We start from the raw sequence: 19907 nt of genomic DNA on the forward strand, positions 1-19907 counted from the left end.
GGAAGAAGACTATCCTGTCTATAAGGGTGAACAGAATGTTAAAAAAGGTCCCGAAAAGCGATTGAAGGAATTGAGGGTGTTTAGCACGGAGAAAATAGACACAAAGGCATGAGATATTTTCTAATATGAGGTGGTCACAGAGGAACATTAGACTTTGATTGCAAAGAGCAAAATATGATGAATCAGCGAAAAATGTAAGGAAGTAGATTTTAGCCAATTGTGAGGAAAGCCTGTGAATGATTAAAACAGTCCCAAACTGGAGTCAATGGTGTGCTGAGGCTATTTCCCTGCCCCAGAAGTAGTCATGCCTATACTCCTTGGCTTGTTCTTGGGGATATTGGATGGTGAAGGTATTCATCTGAATTCAAGTTAGCAGGTTGGCTGAGACCTCTAAAAGCTCATCTAACTCCAAATTCCATTAGCCTGTGAGTGTTTGGTTTTAGCATGAGTATACTTGGTTGAAAGAACACAAATGAGCATATATTTGAAGTGGAAGGAGTTTACTATGCCTCAGGGTAGGTCATCCTGAAAATATATTTTTAGGAGAAAGAACTGTAGGTTTGGATGTCAAAGGGCAGGAGATAAAGATGACCGAGGTAATGTGCCCCGGTTGCCGGTATCAGCTTTCTGTCATCTAACCTCTCCCTACTCCTTCTGCCATTTATTTAGAACCCAGATTTATTGAGATATTATTACATTTTGTACCTATTCATTTGCATGGTTCTATTCAATTGTATATTTATCTAACTTTGGAATTGTTTTCCGCTTTGCTGTGTGTATAACCCACTCTACCTACCCCCAAATTTTAAACCAGTTGAGTCAATGTCATTTTTATCACTCTTGAATATAAATGCACCCTAAGCTTTTAAATGCATACGGAGCCCTTTGAATGAATGCACACTAGATTTTGCTCAGTCTTATTTTTCAAAATATTGATAACAGTGAATTGATTAAATTAAATTGATTCAGGCATTTAGTTCTATAAACATTTATAATGATTTGTGCTTATATAATAATTCTTGTATTTACAAAATTATGAAATTTTATGCATATGCTTATTCATCTGTTAAAATACTTTGGTTATCTTAACCTTTTTTGGACAATGAGATTTTAATCCAATTTATTTTTTGTTCTTTAATTAAAATTTTTGAGAGAGCACACGTGTGTGTGTGTGTGTGTGTGTGTGTGTGTGTGTGTGTGTGTGTGTATGTGTGCAAGCAAGGGAGGGACAGAGGGAGAGAGAGAATCCTAAACATGCTCTGTGCTGTCAGTGCAGAGCCCACTGTGGGGCTCAATCTCATGACTGTGAGATGATGACCTGAGCTGAGATCAGGAGTTCAACTGACTGACATTCAACTGAGTGAGCCACCCAGGTGCCCCGATTTTAACCCATTTTAGAGCATTAGGCAAAGCAGGTTGGTTTTGCAATGTTTCTTGAAGGTCATTAGGTTTGAGGGTTTTGTTTGTTTGTGTTGTTTTGATGAGTGAAGAAGTAAAATTCCAGAACCTTAGGTCTTCCTGGAAACTGCTTTATCTTTGATTTTTAAAGGTTACATATGGGAAGCATTTGTAGATTTCCACATTGTTCTGAGCCTCTGGGAAAAACAGACCCAGATTTTTAACTTTTCCCAGAGATTTTAGTCTTGGATTACTTGAGATTTCATAAACCGGAACACACATAGACCATCTGAAACGATGCTGATATTTTAAAGGAAGAGTAAGAATTGTTTAAAACAATTGCTTTGTTTTCAGAAAAAGGAGGTATGAATATAGATTGCACAGCAGTAAGAATATCCATAATATATAGATTATAAATAATCTGACATAGATTATTATCAAATATTAAATTGAATTGGATGAGATCTAACATGCAAAAGTCCCCAAATTTAAGTACAAAGAATGGTACTTGTATTCCTTTTATATATGAATAAGTGTGTGTTTTACACTAAGTTTTTGAGGTTTTGTAAAGATTTCTGCCAAGCACCATCATTTATATTAGTCTTCCATGAAGTAAGCAAATAAAGTATGGTTAACGAGTAGAAAATATATTTGATGGTTGGTTTGTACATTTACATATACCTCTGCCTAGTTCAGTAGAATATTTTGAGGTGGCTTATAAGAGTACATTTTAAAAGAATATTAAAACCTAATAATGGAAAATACAGGTACCTAGGAGATCCAAACATGAGGGAAAATCAAAGTGTATATAGAGACTGTAGGGTCAGACTCACTCAATTTTGTTTGTAAATTTGGGTCAAAAAGAAAACTTTTTCTTTAATACGATGTTCCTTGTGCCTCAGGAAAAATGTATAGCTTCTCGGAGAGAGCAATAGTTTTCCTCATACTAAGTCTGGAAATAGGTTTCTTGCCTGCTTTTTCACATAGGGATTACTGACTAGTTAGTTCCTTCAACATCTTCCATATGATAGCTTTATATCAGGGTTTTAAAAGATGCTTATTGTAATAACAGTTAATGAAATAATAATAGCAAATGTGGATGAGCCCTTACTATATAACAGAAACTCTGCTTTCCAGGCATGATTCCGTTTATTTCCACAGCCAGTTTATGAGATAGATACTATTGCTATTCCTATTTTAAAGATTAAGCATGTGACAGTTAATTTGCCCAGGATCCATAGCATTCGTGGTTGACCCAGGCACCCTGATTTGAGACACCCTGTGCCGTTAACCACTTCCAGCACAAAGTGCAATTTAGAGATGGTCTTTCTGTTCCAGAGAACCAAAGAGAGTCTTTGTTCATCAGGAAGGATTCAGATATCTGCACTTGTACATGACAGGATTATCTCCATTTCTTGGAAAACCCTGGCACATACAGAACTCTGTGTTTAAAAGCTCATTAGTAATTTTCACAAACTAATCATCTGCATGCAGCATGGCTAGATTCTTTTACTGTTGTGTGCTAAAAGCATTTAACTCTTGAGATGGTATATTTGCTTGATTACAAACTGATGGAAAGACTATCCCTTTTCAGTAGTTGACAATGTAATCTTTTAGAAAGGTTTAAGTTTACTATGTCTACCTTCAATGGGCAGAACTGAGACTAGTTATAAATTACCTGATAGCAAATTTGTGTTCAAAATAAAGAACAACTTACTAATAGACCTAACTGACCAGGAATAGGGGTGTTTCCTTGTGTGAGGGATCATTCCTTGGAGGTTTGAAGGGCTGAGTGGTGTGGTGGGTCTTTCTACACTTGGTACAGTATCAAATGAGCTGCAAGATGCTTTCCACTTCTGGCTTTTCTCCTATTTTCGCCTGAATGTCTGTCTCTGACTCTCATTCTGCATTCTCATCAGTAAAATGAAGCCAACGTGTTCTTACGATATCATTGATGGTTCTGAAGATCAAATAAATATTAAAGCCCTTTGAAAATTGCTAATACTGTAATTGCAAAAGTTAATTAATTTACTCTTCCAACAAAAGGAAGTGTTTTATTTTTAAAAACTTGTTTAACAACCATATACCAGCTAAGTGGCTGTTCTGTGGCATAGAACATAATATAATGTTGTACGTATATTATTATCCAATTTACTTACATGTAATGCTTTTAGATTTTTCTCTTGTTAATCACCATTCAACTGGGTTATTCCCTAACTCTCAGAGGTCAGTAAAATTCTCATTCTCAAGGTTTCAAATTTGGACAATGTCGACTAGGTAAAATATTATAGAATTTTAAATGAAATGGAAATTCTGTTTACCTGGATCTCATTCTTCTTCAGCAGGAACGATTGACATTGGAGAGAGATTGCTTTTCACCATTCATACCCTTGTTTAGAAAAATAACAAAAAATAAAGAGTATTGATCCTGTGAGAGAGTCATTTCTGAGTAGGATATATTGTATTTAAATCGATCATTTAGAATTCTTACTATTTTCTTTTGATTCTTTTGCTTAACTCATGCTTGTTATTTTCTTTGAGAATTAACTCAAATCCAATGCCTTACAAAGGGTTTTCTTTGATTTCCTCCACTCTATTCTGAACCCTTCAACGTGTATATGAAGTTTTGGCTCTGTTGTTTAGACTGTTGGCAAAGTCAGATTTACAGAATTGTGGAGACAAAAAAGGCCTCTGCCATCATCCAGCTCAGTGCCCTCACTTCTGTTTGAAGAAAATGAGACCCAGCCCCAGCCACATAGCTGGTCAGTTTTTGAGTCAGAATTACAACCCAGTGCAGTTTCCATTACCTTCTGTTTGGTAATTGCTTGATTGTTTTGTGTGTATGTTTGGTCTCTCAAGCTAGAGGATTTTTTTTTGTCAGAGACCAAGGTGACTTTTTTTTCCTCCCTCAGCCAAAGATTTCTTCCGTACTTCTGTGATTCCTGGGAGGCTAGCCTTATGGAAGCAGATGCCAGTAGTATGCAGCTGTCCTCTGGTCTAGTGCTGTTTTTAAAGTGTCTTCAAGTTTATTTTAATTTCTAAAACAATGCTTATATATTCGTCTATTAGTAGAGCTTGTTAATGTCATATATAACTAATGATTTGTATTTTCATAGTTGTCCTATGACAACTATGTAGTACAGAAATTGTGTAGTGCAGAAGAGCTTGCTTAGAACAGTGTCCCTCAAACCTGGCCATATATGATGATGACATCCCTCCCCCCATCCTACCCCATACCACCTGAATTGGAACCTGTGCCTCTTTATGTTTAAGGGGCTCAACAGTGAAGACCCACTGGCGTAGAAGAACAGCATTATTGAGATGACCACGGTCCCCTTTTAAGAGAAAACGGTTAAGTTAGAGAGCAGTGCTGCTTGGTTGTATACGCAGAATTCTTACAGAAAGGTACGGGCTGAGCTCATGCATCACGAAGTTACTTGATTGCCTATGGGATGTGCCTTTTGGGACCATATACTAGTTTAACAGCATCTACAAACCTTCATAAACCCAGGAAGGAATTGATTAAACCAGGACTGTGGCCCTGCTTCTGCAGTTCAGAAGTGACACACATACAGTAAACCTCCATTGATAACAGAAATCTATTAGAAATTGCCTGTTTGTCATTTTACTGAGTAGTGGCTGACCCAAAGTACTGAAAGTTGTAGTAAGGTTGGTTCTGCGGCTGGGCATCATGATTCCCGCCTTACCATTGTCTATCAATTAAGTCTTAGTCTGCCTCCATGCGTTTCTTCAGTGTTAGATGTAACGGCGCCCCATTTATGAGACTGTTATATAGGTATTCCATTAAATATTACAAACATGCCAATAAAATAATATACACATGTTAAAAAGTTATAGAACATTCAAAGGGTCACAGAAATTTAATTTTTAAAAGTGGAGAATTGGCAAAAGTCAACTGAATTTTTATGCTTAGAACCTTTTCTGAGCCTTGTTTTGGGCTGGGTGCTGTGTGGGTCATAGCAAAAAGCTGAGGCCAACTTTTGGGCTAAGACATTTACTTTTCAAGTGAGGCAAAGTTGGATAGACTGATGATTATGATTTGATAGTAATTACATTTTGTTTCTTATTTCTTGAATATAAAGGGACAAAGAATGATAATTTTTCTTTTTTAACTTGAGAAGGACTCTAACTCTAGAATTTCACAGATAAGGAAACTTAAAAAAAAATAAGTGATAAACTGTTCCTTAATAAATACTTAAAGCAGAAGAACTTTATTTTCCTCTTAGTGGTGGGTCACTAGTAAATCAGCGTGTATATGGACCACATGACATTTTCATTTATTCGGTGGAGAGTTTAGAGGGCCTGTGTTGAGCACTTGAATATTGGACATGATTCAAATGTGAGTCAAGTGTGTCTAGAGGCTTTATTCATACCTATTTTCTTTTAGTCAGCAATGCTTCATAATGCCCTGGTTTCATGAATTAATTTTAATGGAATTAAACTTGAACAGCTCAAAATTATATAATTAATTTCATTCAGCTTCAATTAAAGTTGCTAATTGAATCAAGCCTACTAGCATGACACCTGGCGGCAGTTAGCTTCATAACAGTAGCAGCAAGTGTGTGGGACTCTGCTGATGAGCTAGTTTGTGTATACTAGTGAGTTTTTATAAAAAGCTCTTCTGTTGATAATCTCAGAAAGGCCTTGAGTTGACTGTAACAGTGGAAAGATTTCTGGAGTTGTTTAAAAAAGTAAAGATTTTAATTGAAACGAACACCTCTCAGGAAGATTACATTTTCTCTAGGATAATGCTGAGTAAATGTTACATAAATCTTCTAGAACATATTGGTTTAGCATGCTTCTGATTTATATTTTACTGCTACCTGAATATGGTTTTGCTTTCTGAAAATACTTAGCATTGAAGACCTTGCTTTTTTTCAGAGATTTTTAGCCTCTGGACTTAGTCCTAAGCGGTGTCCATCTATTTTCATGTGTTGAAATGTGTTTCATGGCAGAACTTTTCAATTGTTGTGAAATCCCCATGGTACATGAGAAACTTTTGCATGTGCAGAAAATTTTTCCTTCCACTGGAAATGTTAACAGAGTTGACTAACAACTTCTGTTTGAATCTCTTTCCTTTCCTTGCTTCCATGGCTTGACATCATCCAGTTTCTCGTCCTTCTCTGACTCCTGTCTAATTGTACAGACCCTGTTGGTACTCTTATTTTAATGTGCTCACTCTTTTGATGGGCCCATTCATTTAAATGGCTTTAGCAGTCAAGTTTAGGAAGATCACTTTTCCCAGCTATAACTTTATTTATGATTTGCACTTTCAAATGTGCAACCTAAAGTCCTCCTCTACTAAACTGTAAAGTTCATGAAGGCCTGAGCTGTGTCTCAGAATTCATTGAGCCTTCATTGCCTGACACGATGCCTAAAACATCTACGTACAAATAGATATTTTTAACTAATAAATTGTTCTCCTCCTCTCCAGGTTTTCCCCTTCAAATCCTTGACCAAGAGAGCTCCATCATCTCCAATCCCATCTTCCCTGATCATCTGTGCAAATCTCTAGTTATGTTCTCACATCTACCCCCTTTCCCATCTTGTTGTTCAGTTGATTAAACTCTGATTAAACTGGACTACTCTAAGCCCCTCTTATACTCTGTTCTCCCTCTTAGATACATCCATACTCCAGTGATTGTCAAGGATGTAAGTGCAGTAAAATTACCTAAGTGCCCCATCCCTAAATTGAAATAGAATCTTTAGTGGTGGGGTCCAGGAATCTGCTTTTTAAAAAGCCCCCCAAGTGAGTTAAAATGCAGACAGGATTGAGACACTGCTGTGCACAAATGAATTAATCTTCCTAATGCACAGCTCTGATAAAGCAATTCATAAAGCTTCAATGGCTACTTTGACTTACTTATCTTGCCTTGAAATTCTGTCTAGATTTCTCACCCTCACATTCAGATACCCATGCCGTGTCCCTAATCAAACCTTTATAGTCTTATCTCCTAATGTCCCCCTTAAAGTATTTCACACTCCAGAGAGTTGGAACCTTTGCTGGAGTTTATGCTTGTGGAGTTTGGCCAGGCCATGCTTCCACCTGGAATGACCTTTCTCCCATCTCTGCTTGCAGAATTCCTGCTAGTGTTTTGAAGACTATCCAACACGCACCTTTCTCTGGAGTGCTTTTCTTGAGGTCTGAATCTTGATGACTTTCTTTTTCTTCCTTTGAACCTCTTTATTGCTCTGGACCTCTTCTAACATGGATTTTACCTTGTGTTGTAGTTAGCTTTTTGTTTGAGTTGTTATGTTCCTGATCAGATGTTACTTTTCCTTACTGGCTTTCCCCCTAAGAGCCCATAAACCCCTGTATAAATCTCCCATCCTAAACATCTCCCTTTGTGAGAATGCATAACACAGCCCTTGCCTCTTTCCCAAGTTTCTGCAGAGAGAACGCTGCTTGTTTCTGTACCTTCTCACTTCTCAGTTGCTCCCCATTGAGCTTCAGCCTGGTTTTTAATCCCCACCATTCATTGGGATCTCTTCTCCTTTGTTGCTTTCTCTGCTGCACCTGCCCTCTGCATGTATGGACTCATTTTCATCTTTTATGTGACCTTTCCACATTTCTCTGTCATGGCACACCACTTGTGTTATGATGACTTATTTACGGTAACAGGTTAGTTTTACTGTAAACACGTTTGTTTCTTCGATGCTTGTCACATAGTAGGTGCTCAATAAATCTGTTACTTTTTCAATACCTATGCGACAGTCAATAGAGGTACTGCTCCCATTTCCTTAAGTTATGGCATTATGGCAGACTTGGAAGCATTTGGAAAAAAACACCTTAAACTGAAAAAAATAGAGAACAATATGTAACATTTAATGGTAATAGATCTTTTGTTTTATTTAGAAAAATGTGATAAAGAAAATACTGAGAGAAATATAACTCAAGCTGCCGATAGCTGCTTCACACATGGAATGATGCAAGACCAGTCCATTTGGGGAAATTGTTCAGATGACGAACTCATCCGAAGTAAGTATTTTTAGAGAAAATCAGAGTGATTTGGGTATATGCCTATGATAATAGGCTTTTAGTTAATTGCCCCATATAATTTTCCTGGAAATCTATAAACCAACAGAGTTTATCTGAAAGTATGTTCATGAGTATTTTAAAAAACAGAGCTAAAACTAGAATATAGGTAATCCTGTTTGTCCATTTTCATCCTTTGTTTTTTTTTTCTTAGAAAAGGAAGAATTGACCTGTAAACATTGGATTTTACTCTCATAGAGCTAGAGATAAAACTTAATTCCTTCTTGAGCAGTGACTGAGAAGTAGTCAGACAATTCTAAATGGACTGTGAAACTAAAAAGATAATGAAAGAACAAAAGGGCAATGAACAGTATTTTGGTAATGCCATTCTGGTCTCTGTTCTTGTAGCCAAATGACTCCAAATGTTTTTGGTTTTTTTTGTTGTTTTTTTTTTTTTACAATTCCCATCATTGGCATTACTTGGCTTTTCTTTTTCTTCTCTTCCTCTCCCTGAACTTGCTCTGTAGACTGTATACAAAAGCTGTGGTTTATTTCCATTTGATGGTGGGAATCCCCGGAAATACCAGTATCTTTTGGGTACTATGTAGAATACTCATGATGTGTCAGGTTCTCCTAAGACCTGAGGCTTTCCCCCACCCCCACCCCGGTAGGTTCAAAATGAATTTGCTATATAATGAAATATTCTTTGTAGCAAACAGGTAAGTATAAAGAATATTGTTATGCTATTTGGTGATAGAAAAAAATACTGTCAACGGCATGAAATAGTTTCTTTGTTGAGATGATGATGATTCAGCCTGTATGATGGGACACTGGCACTCTGGGAGCAACTGTCAAGTTGTTTTACTAATATGCCCTGAAGAAATGCAGAGACAGGGCGCTTTGTGCCCCCCCCCCCCCGCCCCCCGCAACCCTGGGAAAATGGGCAGATGAATGCATACACGATAAAGTCCGAAGACAGCAACGCCACTCCTGCCTGAAAAATAGCTGGTGAGAATTTCCAAATATTTGCGGGTGACCTTGGACTCTGAATTCTGATTTACAAATTTCAGAAACTGTATTTTCGTTCTCGTCCTGGTCACGCTTTTCTAACTAAGGCAAAGACGACTTTGTTGGGTCCAGAGAAAAATCTGATGTCTGGATTTGCCAAAACGGAATGTTTTATGTCATATTTAAACTCAACTCAAGCCTGGATAGCACTTCAAAGTTTGCTATTGTGATAGCTTCTGCTGTTCCAACTCCCTGACACTGAACTCTACAAAGCTGCCTGGATTTCCTTCTTTGGCCCCATAGGGTAGTTGGCCATCTCTGAATAATTTAATGTCTGTCTCTCTTAACCCCACAGCTAGGGAGATGCGTGTTTTCCTCTCAGCATCCAGCACATTTTGGGGGGCCCAGTGAAATCTTTTGTAATAACAGTAAGCCCTGGAAAGAAGGCCCTGGCTCAGAGTTGCATGGGGGAGGAGGGGAACATCTGTGGTGAGTCAGGACCGGGCTGGCTCCCGTTCCAGGAGTCCTGTGTGGCTCCCTGAGCACTGTGGAAGAGGAGGACAGCTGGCTCTCATGGAACTGATTTTAGTGTTCCCACTGTAGTGTGAGCTTGGCTGGATGCAGGGATCCTCAGAAAAATGAGGCCGGCTGGGGTGTGGGAACGTTTTCAAATGCACAACCCACTCTTTTTCCAAGCTTCCATGGGATAGCTCAGCTGCATAAGCAAGAAATAGAGGAGAGTGAGTCTGTTTAATACGACTTCTTTTTCTCTATCTGTTCTTGAGAGTGTTTAGAAGGGCTGGCAGCTAACATCTACGTTGTCCGGATGCCTGCTGCTTTCTTTGTTGGACATTTAAGGCGTAATTTATAGGGGACTGTTAGCTGTCAGTGTGATGAGGCTGTTTTTACTTTTCTGAGAATAACTGAGCTCTGGAAAGTCAAGGGAGTGGTTGCTTTGGAAATTGTATTCTAATTAAAGGGTGTATTCTCAGGCCTCATAAACGAGATCCAAGCTGAGAATAATTTCCAAATTATTCTCTGAACTTTAACCCTGACCTCAGTGGACCACCCACTTGTGGCTCACACTTGGTTCATACTCCACACAGAAGTTCATGAGCTTTGTGTGTCTTCCCTGGTCCTTCTAGAAAACATTGCAGGTGACAGACCTCAGGTACAGTGCTCTCAGGGCCTGGATTTCACATTGGTTGCCCTTGAGTTGCTAACTTATTACTGAGAATCCTTTCTGGAAGTTATAAATAAAAGAGAAGAAATCCATATGGAATCAAACATTTTGAATAAATAGGCCACACACAATCTGGTCAGGGAATGTGCATTGTGATTCTCGTTCTTATGAAATTTAAATTAAAAAGACAATTCTAACGACTCAAGTTTTTTTTTTTTTTTTAACCTAAATCAAATCAGTAAAGAATTAAAAATGTAAGGAAGGTAATTTGAGGAAATTTTATGTTTGGGAAGTTTTATTTTTTCATCTTATGAGTTTCCTTTTTACAGTTTACAATGGGTTCATGTTATGAGAAAATATTTTTGGTCTATAATTGCTGGAAAGGGGCTTAAGTCTAAAGTTTAGAGTTTATAAGAGTATATTTTTATGACAACACCAGTAAAGACTTTGGCTTTTCCCCTCAGTTTAGCGTATATGATTCAGTATATAATTTGGAGCTATGCCTTGTTTTTATAATCACTATTCCTCTGAATTGGTAAAATAAATGTGGCAGGGAAATGACACCCTCAATTAATATTAATTTTTCTATTTAACCCATAATGCACATAAACTGGTAACAGGCAATAGGCAACATTTCATGTTTTAATTAGACTAGAAAAGGAACAGAAGTAACATTTTGATCTTAGTCTTTGGGGGGATTTCTAAGGTAGGAAGGAGTGTGTGTGTGTGTGTGTGTGTGTGTGTGTGTGTGTGTGTGTGTGTGTGTTCCTGTGTTCCTGTGCTTACATTCAGATACATGTAGTATTTTCCTTTAATTTAGGTCAAATTCTATTTTAATTATTTCTTATAGAGAGCTCACATTTTTCTTTGTTCTTCTTTCTAAAGTGCCTTAGGTCTCTATCTCTGATTTTCTAGGTCTTTCTGAAGAATTCTTATCACTTAACTTTATCCTTGGCCATTGCTTTTACATACATGTCTCCTAATTCTAAATGCCATTACTTAACTCCAGAAATTTTCCTTAGCTCCTCTTCTGAAATAAATGTCCCATTAAATTAAACTATTTTGTTCAGCTAATTCTCTCCTTTGTGATTTTGTAGAATTCCCATGATCTGAAGCAAAGTTCGAATGCTCTACTTAAATGGCAATCCTCATTCTATTTAACCCATTTATTCATTCTGAAGAGTTTCTCACTCTCATAATAGTAAGCACTCAATTGGCAGTAGGTTGCAAGCCTGTTGCCCAAGTCACTCTTGCCTCCTCTTCATGGAGCTAATGCATCAGGCTTTTTCACTCGGCTTGCTGCTTGACATCTTCCTCTTGGTGTCCTCTGAGCTTCCTCTCAACATCAGCGGGCTCGGTTATGAGGATCTCTATTCTTTCTTTCCCAAGACTTGGCCAATGTAGCTCTGATCGCTCCTTAGTGAATATTATTTTATCACTTTCGGGGCTGCCTCCTCTATGTCTAATACTGGAAATGGCAGATACTCAGGTGTACTGTTTATATACAGAGAACATTTGTTACTTGGTGATAAGGAAAGATCAGGAGAGATTGGGATTTAAATTTCTTTTGCAGGTCTCATGTTTGAATGCACATTATAGTAGTAGTATTAATATTCTCCGAGAATTCACTTATGTAAACAAACCCCTGAAATAAATACCACCCAATAAGACTGGGAGAGGCAGCTTTCGTGTTACGGTTCTCAGTAGACCTGGAATTCTTTCCTAATATTGCATGCTCATTCATTGTGGGATCCCATATCGGGAGCAAGTCATTGTGACTTCATCTTGCTCAATATCTTTGCCTCCATTTGTCTCTCAGAAAAATTCTCTTTTAAAAAAAAAATACACTGACCAAATGGTTATGTGGCTGCAGTTAAAATGCTTTGGTCTGAAGAGAAGAATCTTTAAAAAAAATTTTTTTTTAACGTTTATTTATTTTTGAGACAGAGACAGAGCATGAACGGGGGAGGGGCAGAGAGAGAGGGAGACACAGAATCGGAAGCAGGCTCCAGGCTCTGAGCCATCAGCCCAGAGCCTGACGCGGGGCTGGAACTCACGGACCGTGAAATCGTGACCTGAGCAGAAGTCGGATGCTTAACCGACTGAGCCACCCAGGCGCCCCATGAAGAGAAGAATCTTTAACCATTTGTTATTCCAAAATCGAACTCCTGGTTTAGTTTAGGGTTAGGTGGACAAATCATAAGCTGTTTTTTATTTTATTTTTTTTAACATTTATTCACCTTTGAGAGACAGAGCATGAGGGTGAGCAGGGGAGGGGCAGAGAGAGAAGGAGACACAGAATCTAAAGAAGGCTCCAGGCTCTGAGCTGTCAGCACAGAGCCCGACACGGGGCTCAAACCCACGAACCATGAGATCATGGCCTGAACCGAAGTTGGACGCTTAACTGATTAAGCCACCCAGGTGCCCGAACATAAGCTGTTTTTGATGGTTACTTACAATGATCTCATTGTTCAATGACCATCACTAGGCTGCATTCTAGAATGGAACTCAAGTTTACTGACACACTTCTCCCTTAGGGTGCATTATTCCAAGCTCATCTAGGTTTTGACCAAGAAGTTAGGGAGAACCATTGCCATCTTTTGCTTTGGGCATCTTAAGTTCAGTTCCTGGAGGCCAGTGGGAGTTGATGGTCAGGTTCAGATCCTGGATACATGATTCCTGCTGGTGTTGGGCAAGTTATTTAAACTCTATGATCAAAATTCTCCTTTTTTAAATGGAGGTCCTGGGGTGCCTGGGTGGCTCAGTCAGTTAGGCATCCAACTCTTGGTTTTGTCTCAGGTCATGATCTCCTGGTGTGTGGCATTGAGCCTTGTGTTAGGCTTCACATTGTAAACATGGAGCCTGCTTCAGATTCTCTCTTCCTCTCTCTCTCTGCCCCTCCCCTGCTCTCTCTCTCAAAATAAATAAGCTGTAAAAACAAAATAAAATGGGGGTACTAATTCTATATACCTTATTGTGTTATTTTAAGGATTATTGGAGAAAAATATTTTTTATGCTTAATTATCACAGAAATATGTGTCTAAACATTGAATCAATTTATTGATTGTCATTATCTTTGGACACAAGTATCAGTTTCAAAGCTTTGTTTTTTGCTTTTGTTCTTGCTCGGTTTCTTTCTTTTGTTCTTTCATTGTTTCTTTCGTTCTTTCTGGATCCATGGTTCGAATGGGTTACATGTCCAGACACCTGATATGCTGGGTGTTAGACCATGTCTTCCTGAGATCATTGATAATTATGTCATAATAGAGCATTGGATATTACATGGTTTGTGCTTAATAAATCCTTAAGAAGTACATGGAATTAATGAGATTCTTAAAAATACATCTTGCTTGTATTATTTCATACTTTAAGTTCCTAATATGAGCATTCTAAATCAGTACATTCTTTGTTTTTTGCCTTCTAACCCCCTTCTTACTCTCAAGCCATACCTGATTCATTCACGTCGAGTTCCAAATATTCATAGATGACTCCTAAAGATATTAAAACAGTCAAGTCATAGGTTTGACTGCTCTTCACTTTGAAGCTAGTCTGAAGAGTTCTCAGTGAATGGTGGCAGTGCTCTGAATAATGTTCATTGTCTGTGGAGGTGGGTAGGAATGGCACTTTATGTAAGACCTATTTTCGTTCCCTAGTTCTTATTTTTCTTGCTTTGCTAGAAGAGTCTGAGACTCCTTTAGTTCCTTTCTTCCTTCATTGCTCTTTCCCTTGCTTACTGCCTATCTCCCCAGCTTCCTTCCTTTCTTCTTCCTTCTCCTATCTTTCTCAACCTTTTTAAATTAGTTTTAAAATGCTTCACGTTCTATAAAGTATACAATGTATATAGCTGATGTTGTTGTCCTTACTATTCCTATTAATATTCTAATTTATTACTTGCCCTTCACCCTTATCTTATACCATGACTCATTTCATTTCCAGTCTATCTCTTGCTGCCCTTTTGTCAAAGATTTTCAGGCTCTTTCTGATATCCCTAAAATCTTTTGGTCTTTATTGGGAGAGATGAGATGATATTGAAATACAGGTGGCGGGTGGGGTTCAGTGAGGGAACCAGATATATTCCTTTCCTATTTGGGAGTTTCTTCAAGTCTCAGGGAGGAGCTGAGGCCTGGAAATTACCACAGAGATTACCCTGAAAATGCTAACCACTGAAGAAATAACTAACATGTAATGATCAAGACCATAAATGCTGCGGTCCAGATAATTTTAGTTCTCAAACCTCCAACTTTCTGGAGTTGAATACTGTGTGAATTTACACATAAATTCTTTTTTGTAGAATATGTTATTCATGGGTACCTTTCAGGATTAGGAGTCAAAATATAACTTTTAAAGCTGAATAAGAAATCAGTTCTTTTAAGATGAAGTGTTACAGTGTGCTGACCCTCTGTTATGTTTGTGATGCAGTGATGAACACTACAGGTGTGGCCTCTGTGTTCAGAGTTTATAGTCTTGAAATAATGTGCATTATGAAAGCTTTGATGGGAAGGAGCAGGTTGTTATATTTTCACATTTGAGAAACACAAATTCTCATGTTAGGGAGAGGTCAAAATGGGCTTTCCAGAGGGAGCGATGTATTTGGTAAAGCCAAAAGGAGCTAGCCAACTCTGGCAGAGCATGGGAGTGGGTGGAGCCAGTGTTCCAAGCCAATAGGATGGTTTACAGGTCTAGAGGTAAGAGGTCAGCTTGAAGAGAGTTGGAGAAGTTTTGCCTAAGCTGAGATGGAAAATATTGGATGAGAGCTGGAGGGAGGTGGGAGGCAAAGAATCTGTGAACAAAGGGTTAAAGGAAGATGGAAGGTATTGAAGGGAGTAGTGACTTAAGCAGGTTTATTATTTCGTTTGCTTATATTTTAGGGCAATAACTATTGGGGTAGCTGGAAAATATAAGTAAGAATGAGAAACAGAAAATATTAGGATACCGACTGGGAGACTGTTGTATTAATCCAACTGAGAAAGATCGGTCTTGGATGGGGTAATGGCAGGTAGGATTCAGCTTTTTGGGATGTACAATCAGTAAGACATATGGGGTAGGGGAATGGCAGGTGCTGGGGATGAGGCCAGGGTTTTTAGTTTGGACAAATGATAGTTATGATGAAAAGACAGTGGGGCAAAGGACTTAAGGACGTTGTCCAAAGAGAGTTTATAGCGCTGGGCTGAGGATATCAGATGGGTTGAGAAGGAAGTAAAAACAGGAAAGATCTAACAAATAAGAAAACTAGCCAGAGAGGCTGACAGTCCCTAAAGGTTTCTATTCCTGAAGAAACAAAACAAGTATCAGTGGAGTAAATGAATAGGAGTAGAAAGAGTAGATGAATTATGAGATTGGGAAATAAGAATTTAAGATTTCTGAGGTAGGACAACACCCAAGGTGTAGTTGTGAGGCTGGATATCTGAAAGAGTGTCTTCCAAATCCAGAGTGCTAGATTTGGAAGAAATTTTGGAGGCTTCATAAAAATTGCCCTGTTTAGTAGATGGGGAAACAAATCCAGAGTTTCATTTCAATCAGCATGGCCAGTAAGAGGCAGAGCTGGGGCTTATCTATGTTTTTTGTTTGTTTTGAGTCTCAATCATCTGAATTCTTCATCAAAACATAATAGTTGAGAGGAAGGCAGCCAGTTGGTTATCTCTGGTTCTTTCTGCTTTGCCCTAAGATTAGTCACCTGTTGGGGAAGAATGGAAGAGTAGTTTGATATTCTTTAAGCTAAAGACACTGAAATGAATGAAAAATAATGCACACTCTGTGGAGCTGCTGGTTTGCTCCATTGAAAGATTCAAAGGGGTCTTCTCCATCTAGTTCAGTAACATACAAAATTGGGATTTTTAAAAAAAGATATATATATCTCTATCCATCTATATGTATATATCTATATGTCGGTGGGGGGTTATATATATAATTGTGTGTGTATGTATATGATTTTTATTAAATTAGATGTGTATTTTTCTTTTTTTGTAATGAAAGATATCTCTTTGCAACAGTTACTTTTAGGGAGTTATGTCAAATTAAGTGTGGGGGGTACATTTGTGAAGAAGACTTCCACTTAATATTGTGTATACCTTCCTCTGAATCATTGATTTCCCCCCCCCCAGGGTAAATTATCTTATTATATTAAAAGCAATAATATTTTAAAAAGAAAATTCTCCCAGATAGCAAAAAATACCAGGGCAAGGGGTCAGCTTCCCAAAGCTACATTAGAGCCCCAGTCACTTGTAAGAAATGCTTCTCAAGTGACAGATAAGCCAGGAGATTCAGATTCCTTCAGGTTCTGTGGAAGACAGGACCAGCTAAATAAATTGGTGGGTGTGTGTGTGGAGAATAGTGCGAAATGAGAATTCAGGTCCCCTTATTCAAAAATTGTGAATTTTAAGATGGCAGCAGCTGAGGTTTGCACAGGTCACAGGTCCATGAAGCTGGGCCTGGCTGGAGGCTTCAAGAGAGTGGCCATTTCAGTTCTGGTAAGCAAAAGAGAATACTGTATACCCGTTTTATAATTTGGTTTTTCAGTAAGGCACTAAAGTTCTAGAATGAGGAAGTTTTTCTTTGCTTGGCAGATCCTGCGTTTGTCACAAGCACAAATGACTTGTACAGGTACTTGGGAGCTGCCATGCAGCAGACTCTGGAAGACAGTGGTTCCGAGCTTTTATCCAGCCACAGGAGTGAGACCTGCTTCCAGCTTTATCCATGGCTCAGTAGTAGAGAATGAGGTGTGTTAGAATGAGGAGACTTGGTAGAAATTCCTCTCCATTCCTTCCAGGAACTCCATTTCCCCTCTGCCTTAGCACAGCTGAGAGTCAATACAGTGACTTGTCCTGTGTTTCTTGCAGTGAGTCTTTCAGGACTCAGTGGTAAATCCATGCTGCACAGTTTTCCACTGGAAGCTGGATTCTTCCCAAGTCCTTGGGTTCTGCAGTAAAACACATAAAAGGGAAATTTCTTTTAAAACCCTCTGATGCTGGTCTTAGAGGGTGAAATTGCATTATGTGAGCTAGAGAAGGAGTGGGTGGAGAAATTTGTTCTGCATTGGAATATAATCTAATTAAATACATTTCCCATGGTTCTTGAGAACTTAGATTGGGAAATTTTAGAAAAAGCAAAAGATTTCCACCATCTCAAATTGTCATAAATAATTGATTCATGCCTGTGATCTAATAAGACCATTCATGTCCTCTATGGATGCTGCCCATCATTGCTCCTTGTAATGGAAAGGGTACTAATGTATCATCCACGAAGAGACCCGTCTCTGCAGGTGGTCTTCTGCATATTTGTTCAGCACTGCAAAGGTGCTGTAGTCATCACAAAGGTGAGTGAAATGTAGGCAGCAGCAGTGAGAACATCGCGTCCAGAGGATGATGTGATCATGTGCAATTAGCATTTTTCTCCTCTTCCTTATGAGTTAGTTTCTTCTTTTTGTACTTCTCCCGTATCCAGTAAATTTTTGAAAGTCCTATCAAATAGCTCTGAATATGAATAATTACTACTGGAAATGTCATATGAACCCATATTCTTACATATTTAGGTTTCTAATATTTTTCACTTTAGCAAGTTTCAGGTGGTTGATTTTTGGTCTGGCTTTACCTGTTGAAACAAACAGAACAAATGCCTTTTAGTACTTTTTAGGTAGATAGGTATAATTTGCCTTTTTTTTTAAAAATAAGAGGAATCCCTTTTAATTTCTATAGATTATACCCCAGTGGAATATATGTGTGTAATTTAAAATGTGTGTGTGTGTGTGTGTGTGTGTGTGTGTGTGTGTGTGTATTAATTTGAGAGAGAGAGAAGGAGAGAGAGAGAGAGAGAGAGGGAGGGAGGGGGAGAGAGAGAGAGAGAGAGAGAGAGAGAGAGAGAGAGAGAGAGAGAGAGAGAATCTGAAGCAGTCTCCACGCTCAGCATGGAGCCCGACATGGGGCTTGATGTCACGACCCAGGGTTCATGATGTGAGCTGAAATCAAGAGTTGGGTGGTCAAGCAACTGAGCCACCCAGGCACCCCCCTTTTTAATATATCATTTTTAAATGTATATCATAAGATCTTTCTTATAGGAGGTTGAATAAAACTGGCTTTTTCTATAAAGTCCAAATTTGTTTGGACTGATCCAAATCAGGGTAAAATATTTCAGGCTATAAGATCTTCTGATAATTTAAACATTAAATTTGAGGGGCGCCTGGGTGGCTCAGTCGGTTGAGCCTCCGACTTAGGTTCGGATCATGATCTCACGGTTCGTGAGTTCGAGCCCCGCGTTGGGCTCTGTGCTGACAGCTTGAAGCCTCGAGCCTGCTTTGGATTCTGTGTCTCCCTTTCTTTCTGACCCTCCCCCGTTCATGCTCTGTCTCTGTCTCAAAAATAAATAAACATTAAAAAATGATAATACTAAAATAAAGATTAAATTGGAGCCTAGCTGCTAGTCTGATACGTGCAAAGTTGATGTGAAGGGGGTGTTGGTAGTAGCTGACACTGGAAGTCAAATGGCAGAGTCTTAAATTACTCATTGCGTGGAGGAGTATTGAGTGTGTTGTTGCTCTGATCATTCTCACATTCTTTTCCACCTTCTAGCCTAAACTATTTGATCCCTAACTAGTATCCAATTTGTTCTCGAAGTCAAAGCTTCTTTTAGTTTCTTTATAAAGCTTCTTTTAATTTCTTTGAAATCACACTGCTTCTTGACGACTTTAGCTCAAAGGCCCTAATGTCTATTTCACTTCAGCCACCTTACAAATATAGACCCACCTTGGACCTTGTTACTGAAAAATCTCTAAGATTTTGAAATCAGAAATTGACTTTCTCATTTCTGCCTGTTTTTGACTTTAATTATGCCTAATCTGTGAACTATGTTCTTTTGCCTCATAGTAACTCATCTGCTTCTTCACTTCATGTGCCTTTGTTTTCATGGCCTGCTAGCACCTGCAAATGATCTGTCATTATCCCCCTCAATTCTATGACCTTGTATCCTATTTGCCGTGATAATAAAGTAAAAGACAACACCATCAGTATTCTCAGTTCAGATTCCAGGGGCTCATAGATAAAAGATGATCTATGGGGATCTATGATCTATGGGGATCATAGATAAAAGATGTTATATCGCAGTAAGATTAGCTGTGGTATAAATACATATTCTCTAATCTCAACTGAGACCTCTCTGATACTCAGCTATACTTTAGTTTCTAGTTGGTTTTCACTTATGGTCTATTTTTGCCTTTTGATTTTATGACACTTCTGTTTGCTGAAGACTCAGATTGTATTCTGATACATCTGTCTCCATCACTGAGATATTCTAGGCTCTATTTTAATACTAGCTCCTGGTATTCAAACCCAG

At 38.5% G+C, this 19907-nt stretch overlaps 1 protein-coding gene across 1 annotated transcript in view; it reads left to right on the forward strand.

The window, feature by feature from the left end:
• The window catches only part of MDFIC (MyoD family inhibitor domain containing), an 88254-nt gene that overhangs the window by 10543 nt on the left and 57804 nt on the right, over nt 1–19907 (forward strand). Inside the window, exon 3 of the mRNA XM_019418066.2 lies at nt 8276–8398. Within this exon, the coding sequence (XP_019273611.2) occupies nt 8276–8398 (123 nt within the window). The remainder of the gene's footprint in view (nt 1–8275; nt 8399–19907) is intronic.

This window comes from Panthera pardus, unplaced genomic scaffold (assembly GCF_024362965.1).
Source record: "Panthera pardus isolate Hobbes unplaced genomic scaffold, ASM2436296v1 HiC_scaffold_8, whole genome shotgun sequence".
NCBI lineage: Eukaryota > Metazoa > Chordata > Mammalia > Carnivora > Felidae > Panthera > Panthera pardus.